Genomic DNA, 23,060 nt, shown 5'->3' with positions numbered 1-23,060 from the left:
GCAGTGATGTTTCTGGTAATTTGAAAGCATAAATCAGGCTTTTGCAAATAAACGCCTCTTGTTTTTTTATGAATCATCATACAAATATTTTGCAATTTTGCATAGAATTTCCATGAATTAAGTTTAGCCCAGATGAGCTCGAATGACCCATCACTGAGTATTGCCCAGTCAAACATGGCCAGACTATGCACATTTTAACTGATCACGTCAGACATGGTCAAGTGCTTGTAAATTTCAGAAGAAAAGATGTAGCTTTGGAGAAATTATCCTATAGTTTGCACTGCTCAGCTTCTGCAAAACTGTACAGTGTAGATAGAAATCAAGTGTGAATGCCATTGTTATGCCATTGAAATCTCTCAAATTTACTTTGTTCATTACTGTTTTAGCACACATTTCAATGTCACTGTCTTTACTACTCATTTCAATACCTTCATTCCTAGGTTCACTCACTGGTGAACCAGCTAACATCAGTGTTTTGAAATTTTCCTGCACAATATCATGCAATGACTTCTCATTCTTTTGGTCATAAGCTTGACTGAGTTGATGTCATTCTTCCAATACAATTTGTGGGTTATTTAATTTATCAAGAATCACCATCTTTTGAAACCCCACTGAAAAATCTGTTTGATGCTTAAAAGTGAAATAGTGATTTCATCTTTTCTGTGAAATTACAGACACTCCATTATTCAGGTAATATGATTCATGATTTAGTTACACTGTCAGAAATTCTTTTAAAATACTATACACCTCAATAAATGAAGTTTTTGCCATTATTATGTATCCCACAGTATTTGTTTAATATCATATTCTCACATAGTCTCTGCAAAATTAGCTGCAATCAATACAAATTATTCTCACACAAGAAAACAAGAATATTTAATACAGAGTATAGACATGATCAGTAATCCTGTATATGTAGTGGTGTGTTTGTTTTACACAAAAGCAATCTCTACATTAATATAGGCCTGACATAAGCACTGTATAAGAAGTTCACTTATGGAGCTGTACGCGTATGGTTTCATAATCAGGTAGAAAGATAATACCTGTTTGTTTAATTTCAGATTTAGTCTTCTACCCCACATAACTTTCCTCTTGCAGTGGCAATTCATGGTAACTTTGCTCTGTGGGCTTGTGTACATGATGCGAGAACAAAGTCATGGGGGGTGTGTGTAAAAGGTGTTTACCTAGATCAGTAACAAAACTCCAGAATTGCTGTTACCATAGTGTTCATGGACAGAATACTTTAATTTTGTGAATATCATTGAAAAATATTTCTGTTCACCACAATTAAGATTATTTATTGATATTTTAAATTGTAACAAAATTGTTTTACATATTTCTGAATGATTATTATATTTATTTCATTTCTTCCTGGGATTCTTTGACTTCTCCCTTTCTTATTTGGATGGGGAATTCACTTCTCAGCTTTCACACACCCAGCATGAAAGGGCATGTGAAAACATATGGTGGTCAACTGAAATTTCTAACTACTCATGTTATCACTTAAGCACTGATCCAAGGCTGATCAGTGTTTCACTTTAATGAAAATGATGTTTTGCTGAGAATATTGCCAACTTTGTTCATTGAAAGTCTGTTCTTTCTACTGGTTTGTTTTTCATTTGCTTTTAGCTCTACTTGTGATAGGGTTATCATTTGCTTGTAGGTCTACTGGTCATAGACGAGAAGTGTTTATGGGATGACCTGTTATTTGTCATTGGTCTGTCCATTAGCACAAGTTTGTTATTGCTATTCCTCTTAAACTATTTGGATGATTGATTTGAAACTTTATGGAAACACATTCAAACCATGGCATACTTGGTCTTAAATGAAAATGGTGCTGCTTGGATAGGCAGTCTGGTAGCCACAGTGGCTATCCTGAAAATCTTCTTGTAGCTTCTATTGATGGGGCATATCAGCAAACGATTTTCAGTGAAAAGACTTTCTATGATGTCTGTTCCTGAATGAAAATGTTGCTGATGCAGATGACCAATATGAGCACCAGGGCAGCCATCTTGAAAATGTTGTTACTGCTACTTCTCCAGAATGAATAAATTTTGAAATGGGGCTTTTCTCTAAAAGATTTCTTATTTTGTCTAGCTGGTCCTAAATTAAAATGGTGCTGATATGGTGTTCAATATGGCTGCCATGGCAGCCAGCTTGGAAATATTGTTACTGCTACTTCTGCTGAATGGATGATCCTGTCAATATTGGCTTTCCTCAAAGACATCTATGATGTCTTGTTTTTCCTATATGAAAATGGTGCCAGTCTGACATACAGTATTATATCCACCCAGGCATTCATTTTGAAAATCTTGTTGTCACCACTGTCTGAATGGCTGGTTATATCAACATAGGGTTTTCACACAGACTTCTTATGATGTCTAGTTTGTGCTAAATAAAATTGGTCATGGTCTGATGGCCATCACTACAGCTGTCTTAAAAGTCTTGTTATAGCTACTCCTACAGCATGGGTTTTTCACTAAAAGATTTATTATGATGTCTAGCTCAGGGGTCTCAAACTCAAACCACACTGAGGGCATTTTTGATGGCCTGCAGGCTGCACCACCACTGTTATCTCAAATGACACCTTATGGTGCCAGTCAATTTGAGGGCCACAGGATACAGCATGGGGGCTGCATGTGGGCCATGTGTTTGAGACTCCTGGTCAAGCTGATCCTAAATAAAAATTATGCCAATCTGACATCCATTATGGCCACCATCGCAGCCTCAATCTTAACACTACTTGAACAGAAAGTTATATTGATATGGGGTGTTCATCAGAATACCTCTTATCAGAGGTCTCGGAAACATTTAATCGCATGTATTGGATGCAATTTTTTTTTACTTGGGACGCATGAAATCACTTATACAGGAGTCCCCTGTATGCACACATTTGCCAGATGGCAAATTCAAGGACTTGCCGGTCTTGCTTCAACCATCTGCTGAGTGGGAAAATGTGTTGATCAGATGACCATTATAGCTGTGATGATATTTACAATGAGAAAATTCAGTGACTGAAACACCCCCAGATATACATGTAGTCATTGTAAGAGTACATCTGAAAAACATGACCTGATAGCTTGGCGGCAAATTCAAAGACTTGACTCGCTGCAGAGTGGTGGAAAAATGTACTGATATTTACAATGACTGAATTCAGAGGCAGAAAGACCCAGTGATGTACTTTTGTGTAAGAGTACATCAAATTAACAACTTTATCTTTCATTATTGTGTTCATTTCCAAGTGTAGCCGAATAAGCAGTGCATGTGACCTGAAAATCAAGACATGTTGAGAGTTAGACAAAATGCTGTTTGTAGATTTGATAAGTATTTTGGGGCAAATTGGCGAAGATTGTAATGAGATTCAGCAGAGTGCTAGAAGTTATTAGAACTGATATTTCACATGGAACACTATGTGTTATGCTTAGCTTAGAGCATGGAGTAAGACGTTTCCTTGGCCTGACATAATTCACATTTACTTTAATGGACAATCTTGTTTATACTACTCCTAATGAAAATTCATATATTGAAAAAGTTATCTTTACTCCAGATGGATGGCTATATCAACATAGGGTTTTAAGCAATAGATTTCTTCTTTGAATATGTTCTCCAATCACATTATGTTAGGAATATCAGCCAGCTACCTCACAAATCCAACCCTGTTTATTTCAATAGACAAAGGGCAATAGCTCTTGCCCATTATTCCCCTTGGCACCACCAGGTTTGGTTTGTTTTTGTCTTTCACTGCTGTGCAGGGCTCATATCATACAGTTCGTCCTCTGACAGTCTATGCATTTTGTGTTCATATAGGCCCATCCAGCTTTTCTTTTTGGATTTGTTGTGAGGATTTATTGATCTACTGTAGGTTGTATGTATTACTTTATAATTTCTGCCAATTTTGAGTTGATATGTCACCATTGGGGACTTTATCTTTTAAAACCACCGTCCCACCACACTATCATTGAGCTTATACAAGTTAATTATAAGTTAGCTTGCCTTTGGCTTTGTTCACTTACTCTATCCATTGTGGAGCTCTTAGTGCTGTTTGATATTTATGCTTAGTTTATTCATATTTCACACTGTTTTGATACAATTATGGTTTAATTATTAACTAAGCATTGTGCGTAAGTTTATAACAAGGTCATATGTTTCTGATATGACACTTTCACTTCTCTGTTAGACATGGCAGTGTTTTAGCGACTTAGTGATTTTTATGCAGTTTCAGCTTTAACTTTTTGTTTGTTTTTGTGTTGTTTCAACAAAATGTCATTTAAATACTGTATATACAACTTCAGGGTATGGAAGTCTATCTTGACTGTTGTTTATACTAAATATACACTGTCTATGATATGCAATGTCTGTAATACATAGTCAGAGGAAGTGGGGGCTACCATATTTGCTATTTAATCACATACTGATTTGCTAATCTGTGTGTTTAGCTAGTTAGTCACAGCCTAATTTGCTAATCTATGCTTTGTTTTCTCTTGTGTTGTTTCAGGAGATATGTTTACTAAATGCATGAAATGCAGTTTCAAAGCAATAGTCCATTCGGCATTGAAGGTAAGGAAAGAATGAAAAAATCAAGGAAGACAACCTACGGTTTATTGTAGGTGATACTGACTCATTGGGAAGTACATCCCATTTTTAGTCAGTCCAGTGTGCGTAAGTCAGGGCACATGGGGTTCAAGCAGGTCCTGATGCATTATTACTGCTGCAGCATATCTAGCCATACAGCCAACACTCGCAGTCCAGATGTCCCAGCATTGGAACCTTTTGAAATGGCACTGCCAAATAGTTCATGTGGGGATTTTAATGATAGATCCGTCTGACTACCGAAGCCATTGGCATTTTATAACTATTATACTGGAAATTTCAATGAGAAATCTGTCAGTTTATCCAGGCCTTAGGAATGTCTGCTCACCTGTGATTGACGGACCATATTATAAACCTAAGGCACCTGGGCCAACCACACCATTCAGCCCAGCCAGCAGTGATGGCTTTGTCTGGCTTTAGATTACTCACTACCTACCCTCAAGGGAGAGGTAGTGACATTGCCAAACATGACTGGCCATTGTCATCAGTACTACCCAGCATGACTTGTACAGAACTACAAGCCAACCCAGGCAAGGACCCACTGCACTGTGAGTGCTTTGAGACACTGGCAAACCCATCTTATTAATTCAGATCCGATTGGCTTTCAAACCAACATCAAGGAAACCTATTGGGTTTTGGGTATTTTGGAACGCTTTCCACCCCAACCACTACTCAGGATTACAGTGTAGCTTAAACTGATGAATTGAAGAAGTTCACAGGCAAGCAGCTCAGAAACAGCCCTTCCAATTTGCCATTGTCCTGCACAAGTGTTTGGACCGTCTCTGCCCCTGCCAGTGTAAAGGAATGCTCAGCAGTCCTGAGATTGGGGATTTCCTCAGTCAGATATGCATCAATACCAATTTCAACCCAATGCCAGGACGCTAACCAAGATAGGAGGTGATTGTTTAGAGGCTGAAAAAAAAACTGATTTTTGCCTCCTTCAAACCTCCAAACCGTAAGATTGTCATACCTTCCCCATTTCTGGCAGGCAGCCTACACATGGGTGGATGACTCCAGCGTTTTTGGGCTCACTGGCTCTCCCTCTTCCCTTAAAATGGGTGGGTGATCCAGGTCATTCCAGAGGGGCTTCGTGTTTAGTTCATCCAACTCCCTCCCCTTTCTACAACAGAGATATGGCTGCTTATCAAAAAGGAAACAAAAAACAGATGGTGGAACTTGTGCAAACTCCACAATCCTTGGGATTTATTCAAGTCAATTTCTTTTTCAGAAAGCAAACAGCAGGTTGAGACCCATCATGTCACCTCACCCAATTCAGGATGGAGATGGCAAGTTCAATCCACCTCTCCGTTAGATGGGACGAGTATGCCGTCGTTGACTGACCAACGCATATTTTCATATCCCTATCCACCCCGTGTCAGACTTGGGCTTTTACTGAGATTAAGGATTATGTTGTCACCCTGTTGCGGTCAGTGTCACCTAGAGCAATGACAGCGTTCCTGGATGACAACCTCCAGAAAAATATGGTAAGTTCTATTCTTCCCCAAGGCAGGAACAATCTCTCTCTTACATCCAGGCTTTCTAGTGAACTGGGAAAGTCAGACCTCTGGACATGGCATTTTAACCAGATGGCAAGCAGAATCAGGTGCAACTTCCTCGTGTTCTCATAATCAGAATTGTCAAGCTTGTCAAGTCCATTCCAGCAGGACTTAGATTTCAGCAAGACAGTATTGCAATTCTGGTTTATTCAGTGCAGCAGCTGGGTTGATCCCGCATGGCTGTCTTTTTTATGTGGCCATGATGAGCACATTGGTGCCCCTTCTCAAGACCCTTTGATCAAACAGTCATGAGCACACTCGAGATTCAATCATTCCTGTGTCATTGGTGAAACCCAGGTTGGCTGATCATGGGAATTCTGCTGGAGAAGCCCCACTTGGAAATAACAGTAGGTACTGTCGTCAGTGTGCACATTTGAGATGCCCGCTTGTTGCCAACCTTTGCTATTGTTCATGACACAAAGGAGACAGATGAATGGCCTCTACAGTTCATCATCCTAGAAATGAAGGCTGTTCACTTCTGAAAAGGTCAAACTCTGAGGCAACTCATTAGGTCAGACAACTCTGGTGGTGATTCATCTCAAACAGGGAGGCACCAAAAACCACCAAAAAGTTTGTTCACATGGCAGTTTCTATGTTGGTGTAACAATCTCCATATCAACATACTAATCAGACACATTCCTGACAGACTCAATGTCTTGGTCAACTCTCTGCCCAGAAGAGGTCAAGTCCTTCACTTGGAAAGGTCTTGCCAATTAAACAGTCTTGAATCAGATTTTCACACTCTGGGGACGTCTGGTGATCATCCTCTTTGCGAGAAGGTGAAATCACAAGCTACCCACCTTTGTCTCTCCAGTCTAGACCCAAAAGCTTGGACCATGGGTGCACTGTCAGTCATTTTGGATGGGTTGTGGGCAATTACTTCCCTTCATATGGTGCTGAGACAGAAAATAATGCAGAAGTTATGGGGTCAGAATGGCAAGATGATTCTGATAGCCCCACGCAGTTGGGACAAGTCCTGGGTTACCAGTGTACTTATTCTAGTGAATGATATGCCCAGAAAGATTCAGACCAACTGGAATCTTCTCCAGCAAATGGTGTGATCCTTCCCTGCCTGGAACATGTTTTTCTTCTACACACTATTCTCTTATCAGTGCCTTTTTCTGAGAAAAATAATTTAATCCTTCAGTAATGTTGTGGAGAGAATCTCGAGAGCCAGAGACCCACCACTCTGAAGGCTTACGAGGGAAAGTGGTGTTTTCAGAGACTGGTTCCATACCAACAATACCATCCCTCAACTGACCAATATTTTTCTCTGGCATCTTGAGGAGAAACATTTGGCCCCAATCTCTATCAAAGGCTACTGCTGTATGATATTGGACACATTCTGGCATCATAGCAGACAAAATTGTGGGCACGATATAGACCTATCAGCTCTTTTAGACATTTTTGGTCTTCGTCAACCAAAATCCCTCATTGTCTCCATGGGTTAAAACATGGCTTGATTCAAATCCATTCGAGCCTCTAGCTTACACTTTACTAAAGTCAACATCATGTAAGTCATATTTTCCAGATAGCTTTAGCTTCCGCATGCAAGGCAAGCAAGCTGCATGCCCTTTATGTTGAACTGAACTCTCTTCGGTTTAGATTGGAGGGTTTGATGGTTCTTTTGACACAACCAGGCTTTGTAGCCCAAAATAGGTTACCATCTGTTAGTAAATACAGAATCATCATTTACTTGCTCTCTTCCATAGACAGACAAGAACAGCAGCCATGCAAGATCTTGTTTGTGTTCTTGAGCACTATAAACACACAGATAAGTCATGGCAATCACAAATGCCTCTTCCTTCCTGTGTGAGCCGGAACAAAGGCTATCAGCCCTTAAGCCCTTTTTTTTGGGCCGAAGTAGATTGTACGCTTAGCATCTCTTTGATTTACCTATAATTGGGTTCCACTTCCTGATTCTGCCTATGCAAATGAGCACAATGGGCTCACACACTGCAGTCTTCAAGACATCTCACTAGATCTTGTCAGCCAATTAAATAATATGTGAAATGATGGTGTATACCTGACCTCTTTGCCTTTAAACTGCCCAAGGAATAGTTTTACACCAGCACCAATCATGACTGTTTACCATTTAAACATGCTACATGTAACGGACATATACTGAAAGTGGTGTTTTTTCTCCTTCTGTTTTAGAAGATAACTGAGAATTGTGTTTTCTTGAAACAACAGTGACAAAGGGTTTGAAGTACAAAATTGTATTTTTAGCATGTTGTGCCTTGCATCAATTTAATTAAAATGAGATCTCAGTTCCATGTAGGACAGTGATGATCTGATTTAGATTGCTCCATGTTAATGGAGGTATGTCAACATCTTGAAAATACATCTACACATTTCATCAATGTGATCAAAGTTTCCTCAGGCAAATTATAATTTTTTTGTTGACAAGCGCGATGAGCTAGAATACAGGATGAGCTAGAATACAGGATGGACCCGATCTAAAATTGGAGGGGCTTTGGGCATCAGGCTATCAGATTTTTTTAAAATACTGAATGATGCTCACTTTGTCTGAAATAAAAATGGTGCCAGGCTAACATCCATTACATGTATCGCAGCAGCTAATTTGAAATTCTTGTTATCACTGAGGAATTTTAGAGATGGTTTCAACATCTGTCAGTTAGGGCTGTTCCAGTAAAACATATATCCCCCCCCCCTCCGGGGTGGCACTTCAAAAAAACTTATGTAGGAGGTTGTGTTTCAAACCATTTTGATTCTGACAGTGGAAGGTTGGTTAGGAAAATCACTTCTGTTGTGGGTTGTGTTAACAAAATGAGAAATCGCTGGTGGGGTTGTCAGAAAAAGAAAAAAAGAAACCCTGAATATATATTTAAAATCACATCTAACCCCCTCCTAGCGGTCTAACGTGAATAAAACATTGGGTCAGAAAATGATGCCACTGTACACATGAGTGCACATAATTTCTACGAATTCGCCTACTTTTAAAGCAGTGATGCACGTTCAGCAAATTACGTCATCACGGATATTAAAAAAATGTCCTTTGCGCAGTATGCAATTTTTATTAAACTTTTAACTTTAAAAGTGATATTTTCCAACGTAATTTGCGCTGCAGCAGCTGTCTCACAGCGCTTGATGCAACATACAGATATCTGGATACTTCGGTTTGACATGAATGGCTGTTAAACTAAATTTGATTGGTTCATTGGCCCTGGAACAAGCACTTTATGGTAGGTTTAGCCATACTTTCATCATGGAAGTTTTACAAATGCATGTTTTGAATAAGGGCCAAACAGGAAACCAGAATGGCTGAATCACAACACAGTTTGTCCTCAGATGACGTTTTCAGTCACATGGGCTCGTTGCAAAGAAAATCAAGGGATGGGGGTTCTAACCTGTAACAATATAACACAAGGGAAGACACCGGTCTGCACCTCTCGGTAGTTCCAACACTGCTAGTTTATCCTAATTGCGTCTGCTAATTTCCAACTTAGGCCAGTCGTAATCAAGAATAGTTCAATTTTCAAAACAGCTTGACACACTTAGTTCAATTTGTGATATAATGGAGAAAATGCAATAATTTTTCGCCGTTCTTGACATCTGGACAGTAGCCATCTAGAAGTGCCATTTTGCATTCGGATAGTCTTGGATTTCACCATTGACCGAAAGGTAAGATCCGAACAAACTTGAGTGTGCATAAAATATTGAACACAATTTTACAATTAGATAATTAGCAGTATCTACGCTACTAATCTAATTTTACCGTGGCACAATAAAATTGTCCATTTCTTTGCTATCGTCTGCTTGTATTTAGCGCTGAACTGCACACTTGAAAATTGCACCACCATAAAGAACACTAACTTGTTCAAGCTAGTTATGCATATGCATTTCAGACAGCAGGCAATGAAAGGAGTTCACAGCACAGAATAATATTTGTACAAAGAGAAGGAGGATCATATTAAATTCAGAAACAATTAACAGAATAATGCTCATAGGGAACATCAGAGAATCCCCATACAACATAATTAAGTGTGTGTAGATCTCTAGTTAGCAGAATCACTATGCCAACAAAAGAATAAAGAGACAAACCTTTATATTATGCAGATGTATGACCAAATGAAGTACATGCTCTCTGTGTGCAAAAATTAAATGACATTAAGCATAAGAGACTGACTGATCTGTGTAAACTCAAAGCAAGATGGATAAAATATGTCTGGTTTGTATTCAGTTTTTCCTATGTATATTTTGATCATGGTGGTATTTTCTGCAGGCCTTTTGTCATTTGGTTCCAAGCCATCGTTTGGTGTTTGTATTACAAATTGGATAACTAAAAAAGTCTATTATCTAGTACACTACATTTTTAAGCAGCGTCATTAACTATGATGAAATTGATGAAAAAATACTTGATGTCATTCTGATATATGGATTCTTTACTACACTACTAATCTGTTCATCCTGATTCTTTTTTTAACTATCTCCTTTAGTCTTACTGGTACCAGTGCTTTAATAAAATTGTAAGTTCTATTTTCTTGCAATCTAAATATTTGTAATGATGGGTTATTGTCAAAAGGTAAAATGTGCTTAGTATTGTAAAATCTAAAACTATTAATTAACAAGGGACTAAAGAAAAAGTGGGCAGAAATTGCCATGTTACAGTGTTGTTAGAAACAACATAATAGTTGTACAAGATGTATTTTTGCAACGTTGTAGAACTAGCACTCATATTGTCACCACATATTCTACTTAAATAATAATATCATTATTTCTGTATATTCCTATCAGTATTTTCCCAGTGGCAGTAATTTTCTGATCTGATGATGTTAGATTTTTGCGCCATTTTAACACATCAAGAATTCTCATAGTATCATTAAAAAACAATGTAATCTGCACCAGTTTGAGTTGTTTGAGAAGAAATTAATTTTTTTAATGCCAAAATCACTGAAGCTACGAGTTCTTCTTTAAAGTCTTACATCAAATAACATTTGAAGTAGCAACAATAGTAGTTTAGGATGCAACTGTACTAATTTCACCTTTGGTATATCTAAATCTTGAATGTGATGGAGGAACATAGCTCCAAAATAAACACATCAATTTTAGAACCTGTTCATTGACTTTGAATAAAGTATCTGAGTCCAACTGAATTGTTAGAAAATTTTTAATTCTTTTAACAACATCGTAATTAGCTGTCAAATATGGAGTAAGCCTATGGTCTTTCTGCCATCCCAACTAAAATCCCACCACAACCACGTGACCATGCCCAATGACATCACAGTAATAATCGCTATACAACTAGAGATGACATCTCTTCAAGAATTTTGATTTCAGTAGAGCCTTAACAGAGTGGAACAGTAAGAAAGAGTGACAGATATTTGTGTTAGGTAAGGGTATCACGATGTACCGATTTACCAGTAAAATGCGATACAAAATACCCGAAACGGTATATCGTGATACAAGTATAGTAATACCGGTATACTGTTTTTTCTTCTTCACCAACATTAGCCCATCCGGAACTAGCTCTGAGCACACCAGTGTCTTCTAATAGGCTTAACGTAGTTACCAAAATGATGGCTTCTGTGTATGAGCTAGTGAAGAACCCAAGAGCAAAGAGTCCTGTTTGGAATTCTCTTTCACTAAAAGGGGAGTTTAGCACTAATGCAATTGACAAAACTGTCGCTGTGTGTAATATGTTCAAAACTTAAATCAAGCACGCAGGTGGTATGACAAATCTCTCGACTCATTTACGGTGTCACCATTCATCAGTACTTTCCATAAGTACTGTGCTACAGAGTGACACAACCTCTAATGCAACAGCCGAAGGTTCCATTAAAAGTGTACCTATTGCATAGCTGCCAACCCTCACGAATTTGGTGTGAATTTCACGACTTTTTCAGCGATTCACGGATTCACGCCGCAAGCCAGAAATTCATGAATTCTCCAATCCTCAATTATTTTAAATCTTTAATAAAATAACCAATTTCCCATTAAGCGCTAGTCGTGATATTCGCAGTTGCCGAAACGGTCCGGTACTGCTGGTCTCTACAGCTGATTAGTACAGTTGGCCCGGTAGCAAGCATTTTAGCCTATTTTAATCTATATGTATAAGAGCAGTTTTACAAATGCTTTTGAGAGAAACTGGGGGCTAACCGGAATTTTGCTCTGCACATGCGTCACCAACACCGATTTGAGTTACTGTTCAGCATCGCATGTAAGATCTTGAAAATGTCTTCACCACCAAGGAAAAAGAAATGTATTACTCAAAAAGTGAAGTTTAATTTGGAATATATCAAAAATTGGCAGTGCATTCTGCCATTAAACATTGATATTCATCATATTTTTTGCAACTCAGTGTGCCATCGCAGAGACGATGTGAGGAAGCACGTCGGTTGCAAAAAACACTTAGAAGTTGGGAAAATTAAGAATTTGCAGATTTCAGCTCAGGAATATTTTAAACCATTGGCAGAAGACCTGCAGGCTACCAACGCTGAAGCATTATTTGTGAGTTTTCTTGTTGATCACAATCTACCTTTATCAGCTGGAGACCATGCTAAACATTTGTTCTGACAAATGTTCCCGGACTCGAAAATCGCTTCCATATTTTCCCATGGAAGAACCAAAAGTGCTGCAGCTCCTGTGCATTCCTCACAGCAACAGTGACAGCGAAAGACTATTTTCTCTTGTGAGGAAAAATTAGACAGACTTTAGGACCTTCTTAGCTGCAGAAAATTTGTCAGCAATTTTAGTCACCAAGATCAACCAGCAGGCAAGCAAGAAGTATGAACTGTTTAGAAAACAAATTTGCGATCAAGCAGTTGAGGAAGTTCAAGTCTGCCACAGTATCATGTCTTGATAAATAAATATTTCTGCATATATGTAGGGTTTTAGTTTTATATTGCAAACTTGATGTAGTGTAGTATTGACGGTCAGAGTGGATGGAGTGATCAGAGTGGATGGAGTTATTGTCATGGTATTTTTCACTAATTCATGTCCAAATTCACAACTTTTTATCCCTATTTTCACTAGCTGTGAGGCTGGAAGGTTGGCAGCTATGCTATTGTTTCAGAACGACAACCAGTGATTGCAGATATGCTAGGTGTGCAGTCTGAATACAACTCTTCAGCATCAAGATCCACAGCTATCACTCGTGCAATTGCTAGTTTCATCGTTCATGATTTGTGGCCGTAGAGTGTTGTATCAAGCAAGGGCTTTTTAAATATGGCATCTGTGCTTGATCCACGATATGTTGTGCCATCTAGACATGTCTACTCCAAGATTCTTAAATTATACCAGATATGTATTTACGTGTCAAGGAATACTTTAAAGCATACTTGCACTTAGCATCTAAAGTTGCATTAACCACTGACAGTTGGACTTGCAGAGCAATGAAATCGTATGTTACAGTAACTGCATGTTTTATTTCTCTTGATTGGAAACTTCAGAGTTATGTGCTACAAACACTGACACTACTTGAGAGTCACACAGGTGCAAATATTGCTGCATTTCTGTTGTCAGCTGTTACTGAATGGGGAACGATAACTGACGATGCTTCAAACATGGCTGTCGCAGCATCAGAAGCAGGATGTAACCCACATATTGGTTACTATGCACACACTTTAAATTTAGCTGCCCAAGAAGGTCTGAAAATCAATGGTGTTAGCAGACTTCTTAGTAGGATCAGAAGATGGTTTCATTTTCTTCTTCCTCTTTTATAAAATGCAAGGAAATTGCTCATTATTTCAGTATAAAATGTGCCAAATCAACATTCAAGTCATAAATGCTATCAATGACCAATACGTATTGATACATATCACAATATAGACATGCCATATTGCAATATATTGCAATACATTTTTTGTGTCAGTACTCAACCCTACTGTTAGGGAGATATTTAACAATGGCTATTCCTCCTGCCATCTCTTCCTCACTGGAGATCACACACACACAAAACTTAGATTAAATCCTGAAATCTTGGCAGCATCCCTGCAGGGGAGATAACTCGACTATTCGATTTTATTGGTCTCTGGTTATCCCATGGTATTTCTGTTACTTGAACATTATCTTACAGTGTGTCCAGTCAGCATGGTCGAAAAAGGCTTACAACCATTGAGAGTTGTTAAAGGACTCGCACTACTGCAGATGTGAAAGAACGAGAACCATACTATAAATCAGTGAAGATAAAATAGAGATATATGGATTTGACTGTCACTGATTGGTTGATAATAAAAGTAAGATTTTAGTAAAAACAATCTTTTGAGAGCTTATCCTACTTGTAACTGAAAAAAGTGAGGGACATTGTTTTATTAACATAATTTCCGTCCCTTTACAGACCTGAGTTTGGACGACTCATTACTGAAATCAGCAGCTGACTCTTTGGTGCAGTATTGAAATTACACATTTTAAATTTGTATAGATCCAGAAAATGGTGCGGCTGTTACGGTTTTCTTTTCACAAAAGCTGTCGTCATAGATGTGTCTGTACTGATACAAATTTGATCATGAGCACTCAAAATTTTAAGTTACTGAATTTTAATATCGTGGTGTTTGCACAAATTTACAGTGGGAACTGAATTAGTGCAGAGTCCTGAACTCTTGAGTTTTGTGCAGAAATATGGAATCCAAGCAGAATGCATCCAGAAATGTAGAGGTTTTCAATCTTGGATTTAGTCTCCCCATTGCATTTCACACTGATATGTATTATCACAGAACATTTGTATAGTAGTAGGAAAAGTAAGTGAGAAATTTAGATACATATCATAAACAAGACAAACAGTATGTGGGGGGACAAGATCATAAGAACAGGCTAGAATGGAGAAGTATAATAAAAACAATAATGAGTAGAAGTGTGTCTCTTTTTTATGTGTGCACCATTATTTTCTCAGCTTCAGTAAGAAATTTCATTAAAAGGAAGACAATAAAGGGTGTACAATTAACTGAACCAATATGAATTTAGCTGCTTAAAAGATCTATCAAATCGATTTTAACCTTCTGGTCTGTTTCTATCCATTTTGGTAATATGTCCACTGAATCACTATGGTTGGAAAAATATTTGGCAAATTTAAAAATTGAAAAATCTTTTGGCAGATTATGATTATACACTACTTCTGCCTGAGAGATGTGAATAATTTTATTTCTTGGTTTGTTGATTGTGGTTGTTGCTCAATTCAAATGCATCATTGAAAAACATTGATGCATTCTCATACTTTGTTACAAATATTTATTACAGATGCATATCATCAGATATTGGTGAATATAGCTTGAATAAGTTATAACAGTTCTAGTTGGAACAATGAACATTGTTAGAGAAAATTTAAGTGAGCTAAAATGTAAACTTTTTGGCAGTGTGTGATGCAGGATTGCTCAAAACTTTTCCATCTCATACGCTCACCATGAAAAATCCATTTGTACCAACTGATGATGACTTTTAGGTAACTGTCAGAAAGGCATAACTGACGATATTCAAAGGTCTACAAAAATTAGTGGAGTCAAAAGTTACAAAATCGTATAGCTTGGGCAAAAATGATTAACTAGTACCTTTGCTGCTGTTGCCACAGTTGATTAGTTGGTTGATTTAGTTTGGTTTTTTTTTTTTTTTTTTTTTGATTTTTTAACAATATATTAGGCGGAGGAAGAACCCCAAAAGACCACCAACCTAAGTGTGACACAAACTCACTCTGTGAGACGTGCAAGAGATGTAAAAGCAAGCATCTTAGTACACTTGGGCACATGGAGCCTCTGTTGATTTGACGTTCATCTCCAACAGCCGAAGTCATTTAGACACGAGATCTCGGGTTTCGGTAGATCATTATGGCCTTTACACCATTTTGAGATGAAGCATCTTGTACCACTGCTATGGAAGCCCCTCACATCTGTATCACAAGACAATCATCTTATACCACTCTGCCATGAAAGCCCCTCAGGCCATAGGTATAAATCTCATATGAAAGACTAGAAGTGGGAGATAGAACAACTGGATTGAAAGTGCAGAATGTTACTGCTAGGCCATCAGTGATGATGATGATGCTGTTGACAATACAGTTAACTGCAACGTCATTGACTTTATGAGTACTCTGGGAAAAATGATTCCTTGACTTTCATCCATTTTTAAAAATCTAACTTATGATATAAAAATGTTTGACTTTCTGTATTTTTTTAAACTTTATATTAGTCTTGCAACAAGGCATAAAAATAAGACATCAGTAACTGAAAAATATGTTCTTACAAGAAATGATACAGTGTAAAAGTAGACAGAAATATTGCAACATCACTTCCACAGGCATCAGTGTTTTTTTTTCTTGATAAATCGTGTATTATAAATTTAGCAAAACATTTATTGAAAAAAATAACAAGGAATCATAGAATCTGACCACACATTTAAAGCAATACAAGATTTAACTATTATTCTAATCAAAAGCAGCATGCCTGAGAACAAAGAAAAATAGCAGGACATAGTGATCACTTTAGTAAACACACAGTTTAGTAAGGATACTAATTCATGATTTCTGTATTAGAATAGAAATATCTATTATAAAATCTGTATTCATGGATGTTAAATTAGTAGGTATTAAGGGACTGATCAATGACATCTACAAATAATAAGCCACCATGAAAAGTTGTGATTTCACAGTATCAGAGACATACTTGGCTGGCAGACAAACAAAAGGACAAAAGATTGATTATAATGAATGAGTACAAATAAAAATATGCAGTAGATTATATGATCTATAAGAATTCAGTAGATTACCTCCAGCCAGCTGTCATTTAAATTGCCTCTGTTCCCAACCCAATATTAAAATCACTTCTACTGCCCACTAACCCATTGCCAGAAATTATGTTAAAAAAATATGCTTCTGTAGAGGACAGTGTTTTTCAATTAAAACACATCTGGCAGTGGATCATAATTTTTTTAATTGCTTCTGTTGTGGCTTGGTTGAATTTGAAAGTGCCTTCCCCCCGGAGGGTCTATGTTTTACTGGAACAGTCCTTAAAAGAAAGAAATTTTCTTATCTTGAATCCTTTGAAGTATTTTAACCCATTAAAGCATCAGTTCCTTAAAGGGACTTTTGTTATTAAGTTCATACAACTGACCCTGCATTATAAATGGGTTCACAAGTTGTATGGGCATGAGCAATCAAGGGAGGGTGTACTAATAAATGCATACCAGAGATACAGCAACTTAATTTAAGTTTATAATTAATTACAATTGGTGTTAGAAGGGTCACATAATAAGTTGCAGAAAAGAACCATTCTCATGGTTAAATTTTGGTCCTTAACATTGTCAAGTTTTATATTTCTGTAATGGCTAATTGAGTAAGAGCTTATCCTGGGAAATAAAACATTTTTTGTACTTGCTTGACTGTTCAAAATATAATCTTACTGTAGATGAAATAAGGGACTTGAATCAGTTGTGTAGATACATGTACTTGGTAACTTTGGAGTTTGAAGATTAAGGCAGGGATATCAAATATACAGCTCACCAGACTTGTTAGACCAGGCCTTTTGTTAGTGTCAAATGTGTATGCCTATCATGGTTCAAGATACATATTGCCTGAGTGAAGTACATTTATATCAAATCTGACCTGTCATAGCAAGTGAGTTTAACACCCCTAGTCAAAGCAATCATATTGGGATGGGCTTGATTCTGGATGGATATAATCCAGAAAACTTACAGCTATGCCTGGGCTAAAGTTTTCAAAATTCTTTTGAGAAATGTTCGTACTGTATAACTAAGTTACTATTCATATGTTCATTCTGTGTAACATAGTTACTATTCTCATGAAAAAATTCTGCAAATTTAGTCGTGGACTAAAAGATTATGTCTGGAAAAATGTTATTAAACAATTGATTACATAATTATACCTTTAATTTGTAACAGTTTATTTGATTTATTAAATACACTGTATGAAATAATCTGCCACAGATTACTTGTATAACAGTAGTTTGACATCATTCAGTCAGTGGAATTTTCTTTTAAAGAATTTTAACAATAATAATAATATTGAGGACTTTGTATAGCTCCTAATCTTTAGAAGCTCTAAGCGCTTTACAACATTAGACAACACCTATAAGATAAAAAAACATATAATAATATTATTACAAAAACAATCACCATGAAATTAGAAAAACGTTTAAAAATGTAAAAAAAACGTGCTGAGAATATTTCAGGTAGGAAACATTATTAGGTCTTTAAGTTTGTTCTTGCAGTCAAAATAAGTGAGTTTTGAGAGCCCTCTTGAATGTGATCACTGTGTCTTTGTGTCTAAGTTCAGTGGGCAATTCATTCCACGTTGCTGGGCCCTGGTATGCAAAAGAATACTTTCCATATGACTTTGTTTTCATTGTGGGAATAATGAGTATACGATTGTCAGAAGAGGAGTGTAAGTATCATCTGGTGTGTACACATGGGTGAGGTCGGATAGGTATGTTGGACTAGAGTTCGACAGTGAAACGTAACACAGAGAACAAATTTTGTGTTTGACAACTCACTATTTGCTTTACCAAACAGTCTTTGTAAAAAAAAAAATATACTTTTGGCATCATGAAAGTTTAGCATATCTTCAGTTCTAACATATTTTGTGCAGTGAAATGCAAAATGTTGATGTACAAAAATATATAATTTTTATGATAACTATTTTATGCTTTCTCAATAAAATCAGTGTATGCTTTCAAGTTAATACTATTTAAGCACAAACAAACTGATGATTGCTTGATAGCAACAAGAATACTATCAAACTGCTGTGGTGACTTAATGGTTATTATGCTGTTTTCATCATTGAAAGGGTGTGCGTTCAAATCCTACAGTTGGATCAGCCCAGGGTTGACTACTGTGATATGCCCTTGGGCAAGCAGTGTACTCCACTTTCCTTGGCACACAACAACCTAATATTGTTGCCATGCAGTAAAGTACCATAAAGACTTGGTAATTGTCCTTAGCTTAAATTTTAATCATGACCACAAATTTAAAAGATCTCGGCTGAAACTGTTGTGATGATACTGTCATCACTTAATGTAAATCAAGAAAATTAATGGTGCTATATTTAGAGTTCTGATTACCATTTTGAACTCACTTTTGTGGGTAAGCAAGACATATCACATTTCCACCTGCACTGATAGCATCGTCTGTTATGGTTTGGGTAGTTTTTCATATGCACATATTTCCTAACTCCTTTGATACATTCTGATCATACTTAGTATTGATTATGATGAAGCAAAGCCAGTTAATTTTTTGACGTATATTCACTTCTTTTTACCTCAAGTTAAGGGTCTAAAGGACGGAAAATTTGTGCTAAGGTTTATGATTTAAGTTTTTCATTTGAGTCTGTTTCCTAAACCTCTTGATAGAGGCTCATTATATTTGGCTTTATGAAGTTAAAGCAATTCATTCTTTGACATGTGCAGTTTGTCCTGAATAAGGAAAATTGCACAAGAATGAAACATTTTACGACTATTAGGATATTTAGCATCAATTAATGGATTAAATACGGTTCAAATGGTATTTGTTTTTGTTATTATGTGGTAGATAGATACATGTCATAAAATGCCAGCACTAGAATTTCTCATTTGAAATACCAACACTCAGAAATCATTGTACTTTATGTTGCAAATCCACCATCTCCATTTTGAAACTTCTGCTCAGCAGTGATTAGCAGCATTCAGTAATATTTATCAACATTATTTTGGTGACCTAAATTTGCTTAATTATATGCAAGATTGTGTACACAGAAATTTATGACATAGAGTACAGTGATGCTACCGATGCTGTTATGGGAATTTGGAGCAGGGGTGAGCAAATTAATATGCCCATGTATGCTCAGCATCACAGCCATGCCCATCTAAAAATTAATTCTGTGGCATGTGGTTTACCCTTTGTTCCTGGGATCTTTGTCAGTCATAAAATATCTGCATTAAGCTCCAGGTCTTTGATCAATAATCTGCATGAACAATATTGTTGTTTTTTGTAGGCGCAATGCTGTTGATGCATTCCGTGTCAATGTCATCCACGCACGTCAGCAGGTTCGTTCTCCAGTGACAAACATAGCCAGAACCAGCTTCTTCCACATCAAAAAGTCCAACATCTGGCTTGCTGCAGTGACCAAGCAGAATGTCAACGCTGCCATGGTCTTTGAATTTTTGCATAAAATGACAAATGTTATGCAGGCATACTTTGGGAAGATTTCTGAGGACAACATAAAAAATAACTTTGTTCTTATCTATGAGATTTTGGATGGTATGTTGAAACTGATAATACCTCTGTCTCTGTATCATTTTTACATAGGCAATAAGCAGTTTCTCCATCAAATACGTTCCCTGATCACACTAACATTAGGAAGATAAGCTTGCTAGCTCCCAAATCTAGCCTTTCATAAAGATAATTGTCTTTTCCATCTACAGTACACATGTCCTGTTTTATGGATTGCTTACTAAATTGGACGTGGACAGAGGGGCTGGGGATTAGTGCACACTATGAGTAGTCTTGGTAGTGTTATATGTGAAAATTTGAAGCAGTAATTGATGTTAAAAGTCCAGAGGGATAAATAAATCATTTTGTAATATGCTCATCAAATTTTTATCATATTATATGTGGATTACTCTTTTTCTATTCGGATTACTCTTTTTGTCCACTTGAATGACACTTTTTCCTCACCAGGGGTTGGCAGATATGAGGTTGCAGGTTCAAAGTCATACAAAGACTTGTGAAAATAGTACTAGTAGCTTCCTCATTTGGTGTTCAGCATGAAGAAGCTAGTGCTAGGACTGGTTGACCTGGTGTCAGGATAATGTGACTGGGTGGGACATTATGCAATATGCCTGTGGCATGATGCCCCAGTGCTAGACATCACAGTAAACTGCCACAAAACACACTCACACATACAAAGAAGGGATGTTCATTGTAGACACCCAAGGAACATGTTTATATCCTTTTTTAACTGCATCTTAATATGCAGGGTCATGTCATAGAAGCGAGAAAAATACATCTATAATTATTTGAAATTTAGGGAATAGTTTCTGGATAGGTTTATCAATGAGATATACATGAAAAAGGTGGACAACTTTCATGCCTTATATCTTTTTTCAACATGCAGTTTCTATGGTGACTGAAATGTGTGTACCATATGTCGGAAAGAAAGAAGAAAAAAAACTTCTTGTACATTTAATTTACATCAAATCAATAAAGTTTTATAGATGATACAAATAAAGAACCACTAGTCAATATAATATCTAATACCAATAAACATGTAAGATTTTCTTGTAATAATATTCAATACATTTCATAAATTTCATAGCTGATGAATATTCCTCCTTTTTTTGTGTATTTTAGAAATCCTGGACTTCGGATACCCACAGAACACTGATACTGGTATCTTGAAAACATTCATCACTCAGCAAGGCATCAAGTCTCAGGTCAGAATATATACATGGTGCTATCTGAGTAACTATATTGAAGCTACTGTGCATTTTTTGTTCCATATCAGGTGAGGTAGGTGGCCTTGTAGCCCATTTCTATCTGTTCCATAGTATCGCAACCATTATCAAATTTGACCATGCTCAGTAACTTGTAATGCATGTCTGCATATATGCCAGCCATTACACTTTTGGCATAATCATGTGTTTTTCACCAAATTACATTTTATACTGGTCTGTGTATGAATTATGCTTTTTTTGTTACATTAAAAGAAATTTTAACAAGAAAGTAAAAACAGTTATTTTTGCCATTTTATTTTCATCTCTTTAATTCCACTCATACAAAATTGATAATGTTCTTAAAAAGATGACTACTGCTTAAGGATGGCGTAAGAGTACTTTTCTTATTTGCTATTTCTAGTAACTGAATATGACCCATTTCCAAGAAAACCTGTGGGTTTCTTTTAAGATTAATTAGCAAACTAGTCTATACTTTTAAAGAAAATGACATGGATGTTTATCAAAATGCTTTACACTGTGAGTTGTTGATGATATAAATGGAAAATGTTTGAGCAGATGAATCTTTTCGAACTTACATGCATGTCAGATCAGAAAAATGACAGACCGCTTTACAAACTTTAACGGAAGAACATGAGAGTAATGTAATGTAGCAGTTTGAGCACATGATCATGCTCATTGCATAATTCCAGTGCACGTTGATTCAGTGAAAGTTACACACATAGACTAGTTGAAGTGAGTGCTGAACGTAAATAATTTTTCATTATACATTACGTTTGTATTCTGGTTCTAATCCATTTGGATTTTGCCCATTGTCACAAGAACTTTGACCAGCTGCAGAACCAGGTTAATATAAATAATAAATTGATCTTTTTCATATATGCTCTAATTCTGGCATGTGATATATAGATTACACTTTTATGCCTAAATTACACTTTTTTGCCATTTATATTAGAAATAATTATCTTTCACAGGCTTGGCATGTATGTGCCTGGATAGAAACTTTGATATGAGGCTTGACATTAAAGACATTTGATTTCACATTTTTCCAGTCAAAATATTATAAGCTTTATGGCCTTTTCTTGATGTTGTAGCTTTACCTTTTGTTTGCTTCATTTTGATTGACACATCAAGTCTTAATGAAGAATTAGGTCATGCCTCAAAATTTCCAAAGCATTACAATTTGAACTTTGACTTAATTACTTAAGAATAATAGTCAGCCCTAATCCTCTGATATTTTGACATGCAGTACAATCAATATAGAACCAATTTCTTTCGTTTAGGTCAGTTATACTAGGGGCTGTTCCATATAACCATAGTACTTTGTTATTTTTTGTCCATGATTATATGTTATGTTTAATTGTATTAAGTACATCAAGTTCATTTATTTTGTAAACAACATAATGCATAGTCAATTTCTCTAATAAGTTCTGGGTCTAGAACTTTGGTATTCCACACTGGAATTTAATCAGAATTTTATTTACTAGTACAGTGTGACCCCACTATAGCGCGTGCTGTTATAACG

General features: G+C 36.7%; 1 protein-coding gene across 3 annotated transcripts in view; it reads left to right on the top strand.

Annotated features, from left to right (window-relative positions):
- Nucleotides 1-23,060, top strand: part of LOC149781421 (AP-2 complex subunit mu) — an 85,055-nt gene that overhangs the window by 18,096 nt on the left and 43,899 nt on the right. For all 3 annotated transcript variants that reach the window (XM_089935510.1, XM_089935512.1, XM_089935511.1), the window contains 2 exons: nt 20,077-20,342; nt 21,435-21,517. In XM_089935510.1, the coding sequence (XP_089791636.1) occupies nt 20,077-20,342; nt 21,435-21,517 (349 nt within the window). The remainder of the gene's footprint in view (nt 1-20,076; nt 20,343-21,434; nt 21,518-23,060) is intronic.

The sequence above is a fragment of the Sinohyriopsis cumingii genome, chromosome 15, assembly GCF_028554795.1.
Source record: "Sinohyriopsis cumingii isolate HCF-2022 chromosome 15, ASM2855479v2, whole genome shotgun sequence".
NCBI classification, from domain to species: Eukaryota; Metazoa; Mollusca; class Bivalvia; order Unionida; family Unionidae; genus Sinohyriopsis; species Sinohyriopsis cumingii.
Note: the sequence above shows the minus strand (reverse complement) of the source record. Positions and strands in the feature narration are given on the sequence as shown.